The sequence below is a fragment of the Panulirus ornatus genome, chromosome 21 (assembly GCF_036320965.1).
Source record: "Panulirus ornatus isolate Po-2019 chromosome 21, ASM3632096v1, whole genome shotgun sequence".
NCBI lineage: Eukaryota > Metazoa > Arthropoda > Malacostraca > Decapoda > Palinuridae > Panulirus > Panulirus ornatus.
This window is the reverse complement of record NC_092244.1, coordinates 19,893,557-19,908,845: the sequence shown is the minus strand read 5'-3', so window position 1 is coordinate 19,908,845 and position 15,289 is coordinate 19,893,557. Positions and strand designations below refer to the sequence as shown.

At 41.9% G+C, this 15,289-nt stretch overlaps 1 protein-coding gene across 1 annotated transcript in view; it reads right to left on the bottom strand.

Annotated features, from left to right (window-relative positions):
* Positions 1-15,289, bottom strand: part of Oseg2 (intraflagellar transport protein Oseg2) — a 560,852-nt gene that overhangs the window by 326,014 nt on the left and 219,549 nt on the right. The window contains exon 13 of the mRNA XM_071675913.1: positions 8,590-8,764. Coding sequence (XP_071532014.1) covers positions 8,590-8,764 — 175 coding nt within the window. The remainder of the gene's footprint in view (positions 1-8,589; positions 8,765-15,289) is intronic.

Below are 15,289 nucleotides of genomic sequence, written 5' to 3'. Positions count from 1 at the left end.
CATGCATCTTCTGCACATACCATCACTGCTTCCCATAATACATCCCATTCCTCACCCACTCCCCTCATATCCTTTGCTCTCACCTTTTGCCATTCTACACTCAATCTCTCCTGGTACTTCTTCACACATGTCTCCTTTCCAAGCTCACTTACTCTCACCACTTTCTTCTCCCTAGGTAGTCTATCCTCACTTTATTATACAGAAGTATTCTCTCACAGGAAAGGGGTGGCATCACCTCTATCTCACTCTGATTCATGCTTCCAACTGCCAGAGCCTGGTTAGCGTTCCCAAGCTGCTAGGTGCCCGCCACCCAACTATTGTACCACACACTAAACCCTACATCCCCTCATGAGATCTTGGTAACTAAATGTGACATTTTGTTACAAGGAAGAAAAAAAAATTAAAATTTGACAAGGCATAAGGCAAATATACACACAAATCACTGCTCAGCAACAATACACTTCCTTCACATGCGAGCAAAACAAAAGTGATATAACAAATTAGTGTGTTTGTTCTTTACAGGAGCCACCACAAACAAAATCTTGAAAGTGTGCAGGCCAGTGTCTCACACAGTAAGGGTGCGGTTGTCTGAGGCTGGGTGTCACTGCGATTGGGGGCGAAGCCAATGCTGGTGGGTACTCCCCTTGACCCAAGGGTGTTGTGGGGACTGGCGAAACCCAGGGGCAAAGGTGATGTCAGTTTCACAAAGACAGGCAGCCACTGCTGTCCAGCTTCACTGAGTACTGTCTATGCAGCTTCACCTCCACTACCACACCCAACCTGTCCTACACTTTCAAAGCAATGTCCTGCACACAGACAGAAGTGCTCATAGGCAGCTGGGGCAATGCAGCAGTTACCAGCTGGATCAACCTGCATGTGAGCCTGGTTCTCTGCTGTGGCCCACTCCCTGTTTCGCAAAGCAGCTCTCCATCGCCAGTTTATCAGATAATGTTGCTGGGGCGTTGGGAAATCATCTTGCAACTGTCTTCCTACTGCTAGCTGTGTGGGTGACTTATCCCCTCTCTTATGGGGGGTGTTTATATATTGGAGCATAGCATGAGTTGCTTTGCTGTTGTGCAGGATACCTCAAACAACCATGTTGCCCCCTCAACACCAATTTGGCTGCCTTTACTGCTGCTTTGGTGCATCCACTGGCAGGGGAAAATGGGCTGAGGAGATGCATGCCAGGATTCCCCATCTTTGTAGAAAACTTCCATCTCCTCACTGTTACCTGTCTGAGGCAAATAATAATTTCTTTGGGTGTGCCCCATCTCCTAAGAAGGTGAGCAGCCTTGTGATAACTTGGGATTTCCCTGCGTAGGTTCAAATCCTACTGACTGAGCCATGTAAGAGGTGCAATGAAAGCGGGAAGTCCATCCTCACTTTATCATAAAGAAGTATCCTTTCACAGGAGAGGGGTGGCATCACTTCTATCTTAGTCTAACTCCTGCCTCCAACTGCCTAGTGAGCATTCCCACACTCCTGGGTGCCCGCCGCTCAACTACCATACCACACATTAAACCCTACAGTGATAAAGTTGTTACAATAAAGCATGTTAAATGTAGCACAGAAAAAAGTTACAATTGATTTAAGGGACTTTCAGCATTAACAGACACGCCTTCTCCCCTAGTTCAGTAAATCGAGGGTTCGCTGCATCACAACATTCTGCTATTTCTGCAATATCCTGATCCATCTTTGGCCACCACACCCAGTTCCATGCCTCTGCCTTCATAGCATCAATGCCATTATAACAACATGTAAAAGTTTAAGTACCTTGCAATGCAGGTCAACTGGAACTAGCATCCTATTCTGAAACAAAAAACATCACTATGCAGGCTCAAATCAGCCTCCATAGATGCACACTCTAACAGCTGTGGGTTAACATGGATGCACACTCTAACAGCTGTGGGTTAACATCATTATTCCACCCAAACTTTAGACAACTGATCAGCTGACCAAGTACAACATCTCTCAGTCAATTTTCTGATGGTGTGGAAGAGAATGTCATCAAACTTAAGTGATTCTACCAACTTATCATACTCAACTGGAGTGCCTGACTCCAGGTCATCTTTAATTGGCAGCCTGCTTAGGGCATCAACCACTATACTGTCTTTCCCTGGCTTGTGAACTAAGTTATAATCAAAGTGAGACAGCAACAAAACCCATCTCTGGATTCTGGAATTTGCATTACATGGGATTGGCCTTCCTTTGCCAAACAAGCCAATTAAGGGCTTATGATCTGTCCTAGCCACAAAATGTCTCCCAAGCAAAAATATCTAAATCTTTTAAGATCAAACACTAGGGATAAACATTCTCTATCAATCTGGTTCTTCTTTACCAGCTTTGCTCTGCAAGAGGACATGGCCAACACCTACATCCACTTCAACAATTGAGGGAGTTTCCCAATCAAAGTTAGTTAACAATGTTGAGTTTCTCAAGTCATCTTTAACATCCTGAAAAGCCCATTCCTCCACTGTAACCCATCTAAATTTAACTCCCAAATTTAATAAATCATACAAAGGTGCCAATTTTGATGATAAGTTCTTAACAAACATACAATAACATGTAACCATCCCTAAAAAGGAGTGTACTGCTGCAGAAGTAGGAGCTTCAGCATCAAAAGTAGCCTCTAGTTTCCTGGGAGAAGATTTAATTCCTTCACCAGAGATATGGTAACCTAAGTATTCAACTGACTTAGCATTCAACAGTGATTTACTCTTGTTAATCCCAACATTATGATCCTACAGAATAGTGAATACCCTCACAAGCTTTTCATCATGTTCAGCTTTACTTTTACCGCAAACAATTATGCTATCTCGATATGCTGCTACATCTATCTGAGCAACTAAGAGTGATATCTGCTTCTGAAAAATTTCTTGTAATGATGAGAGCCCAAAAGGTAATCTTTTGTACCTAGCCCCTTAGGAGTGTTAATCACCAAAAAATCTTGGCTCTTGTTACCAACTGATATTTGTAATAAGCATTTTGCAGATAAATTTTAGAAAATATTTTACCATACCAATTACTGACAATAACTCTTCAATCTTTGGGAATGTAACCTGTCACACTGAACCTTTTAAGTTCTTTAAAATCACCACAAATATGTAAGCATTTCATTAGCTTTCAAAATAGTACAGTGGGTGCAGCCCATTCACCACAGGAAGCTGTTTCAAGTACATAATCCTTCACAAGCCTATCCAAAGCATCTCCAACCACCTGTCTGTAACAAAAGCCTTCATGAATTTTGGGGAAACATCACTCTTAACATGTATTATGGCTACATTGCTTGAGACAGGCTTGCAAGAATCAAAACAGTAATCATCTAACAACTCCTCTACATCTACAGTCTGATGCACTTTAGAGTTTTCATTAAGTCCAGCTACGTAAATGCCAACCTTATTCATGAGGTTCTCTCAACACAAATTGGTATTCTGAGAATCAACAACATAGGACTGAATTGGCTGGCAACCATTATGACTGACTGATGCAGTTGTGTTACCCATCACTTGAATAACAGTTTTCTAAATTGTTTCTTACATTTTTCATATGTATATATATGTATGTGTGTGTGTGTGTGTGTGTATATGTGCGTATGTATGTGTATGTGTGTGTATGTGTGTGTATATATATATATATATATATATATATATATATATATATATATATATTATCCCTGGGGATAGGGGTGAAAGAATACTTCCCACGCATTCCTCGCGTGTCGTAGAAAGCGACTAGAGGGGACGGGAGCGGGGGGCCAGAAATCCTCCCCTCCTTGTATTTTTTTTTAACTTTCTAAAATGGGAAACAGAAAAAGGAGTCACGCGGGGAGTGCTCCTCCTCCTCGAAGGCTCAGATTGGGGTGCCTAAATGTGTGTGGATGTAACCAAGATGTGAAAAAAGGAGAGATAGGTAGTATGTTTGAGGAAAGGAACCTGGATGTTTTGGCTCTGAGTGAAACGAAACTCAAGGGTAAAGGGGAAGAGTGGTTTGGGAATGACTTGGGAGTAAAGTCAGGGGTTAGTGAGAGGACAAGAGCAAGGAAAGGAGTAGCAGTACTCCTGAAACAGGAGTTGTGGGAGTATGTGATAGAATGTAAGAAAGTAAATTCTCGATTAATATGGGTAAAACTGAAAGTTGATGGAGAGAGATGGGTGATTATTGGTGCATATGCACCTGGGCATGAGAAGAAAGATCATGAGAGGCAAGTGTTTTGGGAGCAGCTGAATGAGTGTGTTAGTGGTTTTGATGCACGAGACCGGGTTATAGTGATGGGTGATTTGAATGCAAAGGTGAGTAATGTGGCAGTTGAGGGAATAATTGGTACACATGGGGTGTTCAGTGTTGTAAATGGAAATGGTGAAGAGCTTGTAGATTTATGTGCTGAAAAAGGACTGATGATTGGGAATACCTGGTTTAAAAAGCGAGATATACATAAGTATACTTATGTAAGTAGGAGAGATGGCCAGAGAGCGTTATTGGATTACGTGTTAATTGACAGGCGCGCGAAAGAGAGACTTTTGGATGTTAATGTGCTGAGAGGTGCAACTGGAGGGATGTCTGATCATTATCTTGTGGAGGCTAAGGTGAAGAGTTGTATGGGTTTTCAGAAAAGAAGAGTGAATGTTGGGGTGAAGAGGGTGGTGAGAGTAAGTGAGCTTGGGAAGGAGACTTGTGTGAGGAAGTATCAGGAGAGACTGAGTACAGAATGGAAAAAGGTGAGAACAATGGAAGTAAGGGGAGTGGGGGAGGAATGGGATGTATTTAGGGAATCAGTGATGGATTGCGCAAAAGATGCTTGTGGCATGAGAAGAGTGGGAGGTGGGTTGATTAGAAAGGGTAGTGAGTGGTGGGATGAAGAAGTAAGAGTATTAGTGAAAGAGAAGAGAGAGGCATTTGGACGATTTTTGCAGGGAAAAAATGCAATTGAGTGGGAGATGTATAAAAGAAAGAGACAGGAGGTCAAGAGAAAGGTGCAAGAGGTGAAAAAAAGGGCAAATGAGAGTTGGGGTGAGAGAGTATCATTAAATTTTAGGGAGAATAAAAAGATGTTCTGGAAGGAGGTAAATAAAGTGCGTAAGACAAGGGAGCAAATGGGAACTTCAGTGAAGGGCGCAAATGGGGAGGTGATAACAAGTAGTGGTGATGTGAGGAGATGGAGTGAGTATTTTGAAGGTTTGCTGAATGTGTTTGATGACAGAGTGGCAGATATAGGGTGTTTTGGTCGAGGTGGTGTGCAAAGTGAGAGGGTTAGGGAAAATGATTTGGTAAACAGAGAAGAGGTAGTAAAAGCTTTGCGGAAGATGAAAGCCGGCAAGGCAGCAGGTTTGGATGGTATTGCAGTGGAATTTATTAAAAAAGGGGGTGACTGTATTGTTGACTGGTTGGTAAGGTTATTTAATGTATGTATGACTCATGGTGAGGTGCCTGAGGATTGGCGGAATGCGTGCATAGTGCCATTGTACAAAGGCAAAGGGGATAAGAGTGAGTGCTCAAATTACAGAGGTATAAGTTTGTTGAGTATTCCTGGTAAATTATATGGGAGGATATTGATTGAGAGGGTGAAGGCATGTACAGAGCATCAGATTGGGGAAGAGCAGTGTGGTTTCAGAAGTGGTAGAGGATGTGTGGATCAGGTGTTTGCTTTGAAGAATGTATGTGAGAAATACTTAGAAAAGCAAATGGATTTGTATGTAGCATTTATGGATCTGGAGAAGGCATATGATAGAGTTGATAGAGATGCTCTGTGGAAGGTATTAAGAATATATGGTGTGGGAGGCAAGTTGTTAGAAGCAGTGAAAAGTTTTTATCGAGGATGTAAGGCATGTGTACGTGTAGGAAGAGAGGAAAGTGATTGGTTCTCAGTGAATGTAGCTTTGCGGCAGGGGTGTGTGATGTCTCCATGGTTGTTTAATTTGTTTATGGATGGGGTTGTTAGAGACGTGAATGCAAGAGTTTTGGAAAGAGGGCAAGTATGAAGTCTTGGGGATGAGAGAGCTTGGGAAGTGAGTCAGTTGTTGTTCACTGATGATACAGCGCTGGTGGCTGATTCATGTGAGAAACTGCAGAAGCTGGTGACTGAGTTTGGTAAAGTGTGTGAAAGAAGAAAGTTAAGAGTAAATGTGAATAAGAGCAAGGTTATTAGGTACAGTAGGGTTGAGGGTCAATTCAATTGGGAGGTGAGTTTGAATGGAGAAAAACTGGAGGAAGTGAAGTGTTTTAGATATCTGGGAGTGGATCTGGCAGCGGATGGAACCATGGAAGCGGAAGTGGATCATAGGGTGGGGGAGGGGGCGAAAATTCTGGGAGCCTTGAAGAATGTGTGGAAGTCGAGAACATTATCTCGGAAAGCAAAAATGGGTATGTTTGAAGGAATAGTGGTTCCAACAATGTTGTATGGTTGCGAGGCATGGGCTATGGATAGAGTTGTGCGCAGGAGGTTGGATGTGCTGGAAATGAGATGTATGAGGACAATGTGTGGTGTGAGGTGGTTTGATCGAGTAAGTAACGTAAGGGTAAGAGAGATGTGTGGAAATAAAAAAAGCGTGGTTGAGAGAGCAGAAGAGGGTGTTTTGAAATGGTTTGGGCACATGGAGAGAATGAGTGAGGAAAGATTGACCAAGAGGATATATGTGTCGGAGGTGGAGGGAACGAGGAGAAGAGGGAGACCAAATTGGAGGTGGAAAGATGGAGTGAAAAAGATTTTGTGTGATCGGGGCCTGAACATGCAGGAGGGTGAAAGGAGGGCAAGGAATAGAGTGAATTGGAGCGATGTGGTATACCGGGGTTGACGTGCTGTCAGCGGATTGAATCAGGGCATGTGAGGCGTCTGGGGTAAACCATGGAAAGCTGTGTAGGTATGTATATTTGCGTGTGTGGACGTATGTATATACATATGTATGGGGGTGGGTTGGGCCATCTCTTCGTCTGTTTCCTTGCACTACCTCGCAAACGCGGGAGACAGCGGCAAAAAAAAAAAAAAACCTAACCTTTTACTGGATGGTTCAACTTTAAGCTGCAACAACACTACCCAGTGACTGGAGAGAGTAGAAACAGCTCCACCAGTGTCAACCTCAAATGGTACTTTCCCTTTAATTCTAGAAATGAATTCTTTCTTCACTACACCTACTGGGTCTTTCACTGATAACAGCTTACCATCATCTTTAGTGTTACTTTTCTTATCTGGAAGCATCAGAACCTTAACAAACCTTGATTTATACCTATTTTTGTCCTTACTCAAGTTTTCTTTTCTTGCATCAGCACAAACTCTTTTCAAACGCCCTTTTTCCAACACAGATTACAAGGTCTTTGAACCTACTCTTACTACTGTCATGAGGAACACTACAAAGTCTACGGCTGTTTCTCTTTGGACCAACACTCTGCTTTCTTCAGTTGTGGCTCACTTTTATCACCAAGAGCCTTCTCCAGGTTTAGGACCCTTTCAGAAATCTAGTACAAAGTCATATTTTGCAATCTATATTTTCTGCCACTAAATTTGGAAAATATATTTCATATTCCACAACCATAAACAATTGGTCCCTAACCTGGAGTCAAACTGGTCTCTGAAATTACAGTGTCTAGCTAAGCCCATGAGGTCAGCATACAAAACAAAGTTTCATCTGACCTTTTCTTTTTCTGTTGAAAAACAATCACACTACAATGCTAGGATGACTTTACATCTTAATGCTTCTTCAGTGTTGATATTAAATAAGATTTTGAACGAGGCAAATTAGCAGCACAGAGGTTACCCAATACACTGTATGTCTCTGTACCAATTGACACCAGAAGCCCATTTCTCTTCTTAGTCTCCTCTGTAATTCTAGATGAGGAAAATGGGCCTCCAGCAGACTCAGCCATAGTTCTAGGGAAATCTTGGAGGGGTCAGAAGAGTCAATCCTAACTTGTGATGCCATGATGAAACCCTAATAGCTACTGGACTAACATAATGGAAGCGGGCTGGTCTGACCCTGGGCTAGGGTATGTAAATTATGTGGTACCAACAAGGCAGGTGATGTTAGGAAACAGTTCATCTAGCTGCTCCTTGCATCCAAAATTCGATCATGTCCTCTGCCAATGCCAGACTATCCCATCCTTGTCATCAATTGTAGTAACTTAGGTGTGTTCTGATCCAGCAGGCATGTCCCAAGGTTATAAGAAGACACATTCTGGTCCAGCCAATTCTTTGCCAAAACCATAGATAACACAAAAGTCCACTTATACGTACAAGAACAGTAAACAAAAGATAATCACATTGGGGTATTCAATTCTTCAACAGGATATCATAATAATAGTATCCTGAGTATGTACCAATACACAACAATAGGCTTGTATCAGTTGTGGAACTTCACTCCATCCAAAGTTTGTATTCACTTATCTACCACCCAATGCACAATGCACAATGGTTGCCCATAAAAAGTACTGAAACCAGGCCAGTGGTTTAAAAGACTATATTGCTAACCACTTCACAACAAGGCATCTAATGCTGTATGCCTTAAATACACTAATCATTTATATCTTTCAGGACAAAATAAAATTACCTGAGCAAAACAATGACAGTATTCTGGTTCAAGTGAAAACTGCAGTAACTCTAACCTGTGGTCTCTTGAATCTGTTGCCTAATTTGATTGATTCTCTGAAGGTATCTAACCTTGGAAACATCACCAAGGGCTGCATAGCAACGTTCAGCAATGTACAAATGACGCCCCTCCACTGTCAATCGGGCAAGTGTGCGCCACATAGTTTCTGCCTCTGCTGTCAATGGCAGTGTCTGAGAATGTGTAAAAATACAAGAAAAACTGATTACAAACATTAGAATTTTCAATCTTTTATATCTGACATGCTTATTTCCCATTCATCTATCCCAATGCACAATAACACAATCAAAAGCTTCTTGGAGACTACATGTTTTTTTTTTGTGTCGGTGCTACTTTTTATTTTCCCTTTTTTTTCTCTTTCACCTTATCACTTCATCTCCTTTGGCTAATTCACTTGTTGATGACATTCATTTCTATTTTCTTTAATCTCTCTAACTGATAACATAAATGCTTAACTACTGCAGGAGTTAAATCAACAAGACTATTCTTTTAACCAGTTCTCCAAGTGCTGCTAACAATGTCTTGAATTAAAATTACAGAGCAACATTTGTATCTAGGAATGATTCTCTGTGAACTACTCCCATTTAAACGTGGCTGGTTCTTAGGAAAAGGAATTTTGGAGGATCCCATCAGAAAATCCCTAGCAAATCAGAGGTAAGATGAAAGATGGCAATCTGAAAACTGTTTATAATAAAGACTATAAAGAACAAATAATATAACTAAAGAATTCACTTTGAAGGAGGAAAAACTATCTACCAGGAGCAAAACCCTATAAGCATCTGGAAGAGCACTTGTTCAGTGGAAGGATGATTAAAGCACTATAGGTAGACAATCCCAAGTCTGGCAGGCCAGGGATCTGAGCTACACCAGATATCCAAGTTTTTAGGTTAATCTCTCTGACATCTACTGATGATGCAGAGAAAATGAAGTAATAAATATGTACATCAATAGTGTTATTTATTTACCAAACATTGTTGTTGTTTCTTTTTCCAAAGAAAGGGTTGCAGAATGTGTCATTGATCTTGGAAACAAGTGGTGTGAAACTAATTCCAGCCTTTGCTCCACATCATCTTTTTTTATAATTGTTAGCCATTTCTGCATCAGCATGGTAGTGCCAGGAAGAGAAGATATTGTCTCATTTGTTCATATACACTGCACTGAAACCAAAGCTCCCCATCCACAACCAGGCCCCACAAACCTTTCACTGGTTTCCCCTAACTGCTTTATATGTCCTGGATCAGTCAACTAACAGAACATCACCCTCTACATACTGCACTGTTCAATTCACTCTATCCCATGTATGTCATACCCTCGTACATGATCAGTCTAAAGCACTTAAAACCTTTTTTCACTCCATCCCCCCAACTCCAATTTGGTCAGCCCCTTTTCCTTGTTCCCTCAACTTCTAACACATATACTATCTTTGTCAAACTCTCCTCACTCGTCCTTTCTACATGTTCAAACCATTTCAGTTCATCCTCTTCTGCTCTCTCAACCAAACTCTGCTTATTACTAATATAGCTCTCTTACCTATCATTTTTAACCATCACACCAAATACTGTCCTTAGGCATTTCCAATGTATTCACCCTTTTCTATACTTTCTTGTCTACAGCCCATGCACTACATCTATACAACACCTTCAAGACTAATATACCAGCAAACACACTCATTTTTCTGCCTTTAACAACAATGACATTTGTTTCCACAGACCTCCTAAATGATCTCACGACCTTAACCCCCTCACCTACCCTATGGGTTACTTCAAAATCCATGGTTCCATTTAGTGCAATGCCCAATCCCAGTCCTCCAGGTCCTCTACATTCAAAAACACACTCTAACTAACCTGTTTTTCCCTTCAAAGATAATCCTTATTCAATAATCTTGCTTTTATTTAACTTCTTTGTTTTCCTGGCGCTACCTCGTTGAAGCAGGAGGTAGCAATGCTGTTTCCTGTGTGGCGGGGTAGCAACTGGATTGGATGAAGGCAAGCAAGTATGAATTTGTACATGTGCATATATGTATGTGTGTGTATATTATTTATCTATTATACTGTGTCTCTGTCTCCTGCATTAGCAAGGTAGTGCAAAGAAACAGATGAAAGAATGGCCCACCCCACCCACATACACTTTTTTTTTTTTTTTTTTTTTTTTTTTTTTTTGTCACTGTCTCCCGCGTTTGCGAGGTACCACAAGGAAACAGACGAAAGAAATGGCCCAACCCACCCCCATACACATGCCTTGATTCAATCCACTGACAGCACGTCAACCCCGTTATACCACATCGCTCCAATTGACTCTATTCTTTGCCCTCCTTTCACCCTCCTGCATGTTCAGGCCCCGATCACACAAAATCTTTTTCACTCCATCTTTCCACTTCCAATTTGGTCTCCCTCTTCTCCTCGTTCCCTCCACCTCCGACACATATATCCTCTTGGTCAATCTTTCCTCACTCATTCTCTCCATGTGCCCAAACCATTTCAAAACACCCTCTTCTGCTCTCTCAACCACACTCTTTTTATTTCCACACATCTCTCTTACCCTTACGTTACTTACTCGATCAAACCACCTCACACCACACATTGTCCTCAAACATCTCATTTCCAGCACATCCATCCTCCTGCGCACAACTCTATCCATAGTCCACGCCTCGCAACCATACAACATTGTTGGAACCACTATTCCTTCAAACATACCCATTTTTGCTTTCCGAGATAATGTTCTCGACTTCCACACATTCTTCAAGGCTCCCAGAATTTTCGCCCCCTCTCCCACCCTATGATCCACTTCCGCTTCCATGGTTCCATCCGCTGCTAGATCCACTCCCAGATATCTAAAACGCTTCACTTCCTCCAGTTTTTCTCCATTCAAACTCACCTCCCAATTGACTTGACCCTCAACCCTACTGTACCTAATAACCTTGCTCTTATTCACATTTACTCTTAACTTTCTTCTTTCACATACTTTACCAAACTCAGTCACCAGCTTCTGCAGTTTCTCACATGAATCAGCCACCAGCGCTGTATCATCAGCGAACAACAACTGATTCACTTCCCAAGCTCTCTCATCCCCAACAGACTTCATACTTGCCCCTCTTTCCAAAACTCTTGCATTCACCTCCCTAACAACCCCATCCATAAACAAATTAAACAACCATGGAGACATCACACACCCCTGCCGCAAACCTACATTCACTGAGAACCAATCACTTTCCTCTCTTCCTACACGTACACATACCTTACATCCTCGATAAATACTTTTCACTGCTTCTAACAACTTGCCTCCCACACCATATATTCTTAATACCTTCCACAGAGCATCTCTATCAACTCTATCATATGCCTTCTCCAGATCCATAAATGCTACATACAAATCCATTTGCTTTTCTAAGTATTTCTCACATACATTCTTCAAAGCAAACACCTGATCCACACATCCTCTACCACTCCTGAAACCACACTGCTCTTCCCCAATCTGATGCTCTGTACATGCCTTCACCCTCTCAATCAATACCCTCCCATATAATTTGCCAGGAATACTCAACAAACTTATACCTCTGTAATTTGAGCACTCACTCTTATCCCCTTTGCCTTTGTACAATGGCACTATGCACGCATTCCGCCAATCCTCAGGCACCTCACCATGAGTCATACATACACTAAATAACCTTACCAACCAGTCAACAATACAGTCACCCCCTTTTTTCATAAATTCAACTGCAATACCATCCAAACCTGCTGCCTTGCCAGCTTTCATCTTCCGCAAAGCTTTTACTACCTCTTCTCTGTTTACCAACTCATTTTCCCTAACCCTCGCACTTTGCACACCACCTCGACCAAAACACCCTATATCTGCCACTCTATCATCAAACACATTCAACAAACCTTCAAAATACTCACTCCATCTCCTTCTCACATCACCACTACTTGTTATCACCTCCCCATTTGCGCCCTTCACTGAAGTTCCCATTTGCTCCCTTGTCTTACGCACTTTATTTACCTCCTTCCAGAACATCTTTTTATTCTCCCTAAAATTTAATGATACTCTCTCACCCCAACTCTCATTTGCCCTCTTTTTCACCTCTTGCACCTTTCTCTTGACCTCCTGTCTCTTTCTTTTATACATCTCCCACTCAATTTCATTTTTTCCCTGCAAAAATTGTCCAAATGCCTCTCTCTTCTCTTTCACTAATACTCTTACTTCTTCATCCCACCACTCACTACCCTTTCTAATCAACCCACCTCCCACTCTTCTCATGCCACAAGCATCTTTTGCGCAATCCATCACTGATTCCCTAAATACATCCCATTTCTCCCCCACTCCCCTTACTTCCATTGTTCTCACCTTTTTCCATTCTGTACTCAGTCTCTCCTGGTACTTCCTCACACAAGTCTCCTTCCCAAGCTCACTTACTCTCACCACCCTCTTCACCCCAACATTCACTCTTCTTTTCTGAAAACCCATACAAATCTTCACCTTAGCCTCCACAAGATAATGATCAGACATCCCTCCAGTTGCACCTCTCAGCACATTAACATCCAAAAGTCTCTCTTTCGCGCGCCTGTCAATTAACACGTAATCCAATAACGCTCTCTGGCCATCTCTCCTACTTACATAAGTATACTTATGTATATCTCGCTTTTTAAACCAGGTATTCCCAATCATCAGTCCTTTTTCAGCACATAAATCTACAAGCTCTTCACCATTTCCATTCACAACACTGAACACCCCATGTATACCAATTATTCCCTCAACTGCCACATTACTCACCTTTGCATTCAAATCACCCAACACTATAACACATGTATATATATATACACGTCCACACACGCACATATACATACCTATACAGTTCAACGTATACATACATATACATACCCAGACATTTACATATATACACATGTACATAATTCATGCTTGCTGTGTATGTATTTTTATTACAATTATTTTACTTTGTCGCTGTCTCCCGCATTAGCGAGGTAGCGCAAGGAAACAGACAAAAGAATGGCCCAACCCACCCACATACACACGTATATACATGCACGTCCACACACGCAAATATACATACCTATACATCTCGATGTATACCTATAAATACACACACAGACATATACATATATACACGTACATAATTCATACTGTCTGCCTTTATTCATTCCCATCGCCACCCCGCCATACATAAAACAACAACCTCTTCCCCTAACATGTGCACAAGGTAGCTCTAGGAAAAGACAACAAAGGCCACATTCGTTCACACTCAGTCTCTAGCTGTCATGCAATAATGCACTGAAACCACAGCTCCCTTTCCACATCCAGGCCCCACACAACTTTCCATGGTTGACCCCAGACACTTCACATCCCCTGGCTCAATCCATTGACAGCGCGTTGACCCCAGTATACCACATTGTTCCAATTCACTCTATTCCTTGCAAACCTTTCACCCTCCTGCATGTTCAGGCCCCGATCACTCAAAATCTTTTTCACTCCATCTTTCCACCTCCAATTTGGTCTCCCACTTCTCCTCGTTCCCTCCACCTCTGACACATATATCCTCTTGGTCAATCTTTCCTCATTTATTCTCTCCATGTGACCAAACCATTTCAAAACACCCTCTTCTGCTCTCTCAACCACACTCTTTTTATTACCACACATCTCTCTTACCCTGTTATTACTTACTCGATCAAACACCTCACACCACATATTGTCCTCAAACATCTCATTTCCAGTGCATCCACCCTCCTCTGCACAACTCTATCTATAGCCCATGCCTTGCAACCATATAACATTGTCAGAACCACTATTCCTTCAAACATACCCATTTTGCTTTCTGACTTCCACACATTCTTCAAAGTTCCCAAAACTTTCGCCCCCTCCCCCACCCTATGGTTCACTTCTGCTTTCATGGTTCCATACGCTACCAAATCCACTCCCAGATATCTAAAACACTTCACTTCCTCCAGTTTTTCTCCATTCAAACTTACCTCCCATTTGACTTGTCCCTCAACCATACTATACCTAATAACCTTGCTCTTATTCACATTTACTCTCACCTTTCTTCTTTCACACACTTTACCAAACTCAGTCACCAGCTTCTGCAGTTTCTCACATGAATCAGCCACCAGCGCTGTATCATCAACGAACAACAACTAACTCACTTCCCAAGCTCTCTTATCCACAACAGACTGCATACTTGCCCCTCTTTCCAAAACTCTTGCATTCACCTCCCTAACAACCCCATCCAAAAACAAATTAAACAACCTTGGAGACATCATGCACCCCTGCCGCAAAGCAATATTCACTGAGAACCAATCACTTTCCTCTCTTCCTACACGTACACATGCCTTACATCCTTGATAAAAGCTTTTCACTGCTTCTAACAATTTGCCTCCTACACCACATATTCTTAATACCTTCCACAGAGCATCTCTATCAACTCTGTCATATGCCTTCTCCAGATCCATAAATGCTACATATAAATCCATTTGCTTTTCTAAGTATTTCTCACATACATTCTTCAAAGCAAACACATGATCCACACATCCTCTACCACTTCTGAAACCACACTGCTCTTCCCCACTCTGATGCTCTGTACATGCCTTCACCCTCCCAATCAATACCTTCCCATATAATTTCCCAGGAATACTCAACAAACTTGTACCTCTGTAATTTGAGCACTCACTTTTATCCCCTTTGCCTTTGTA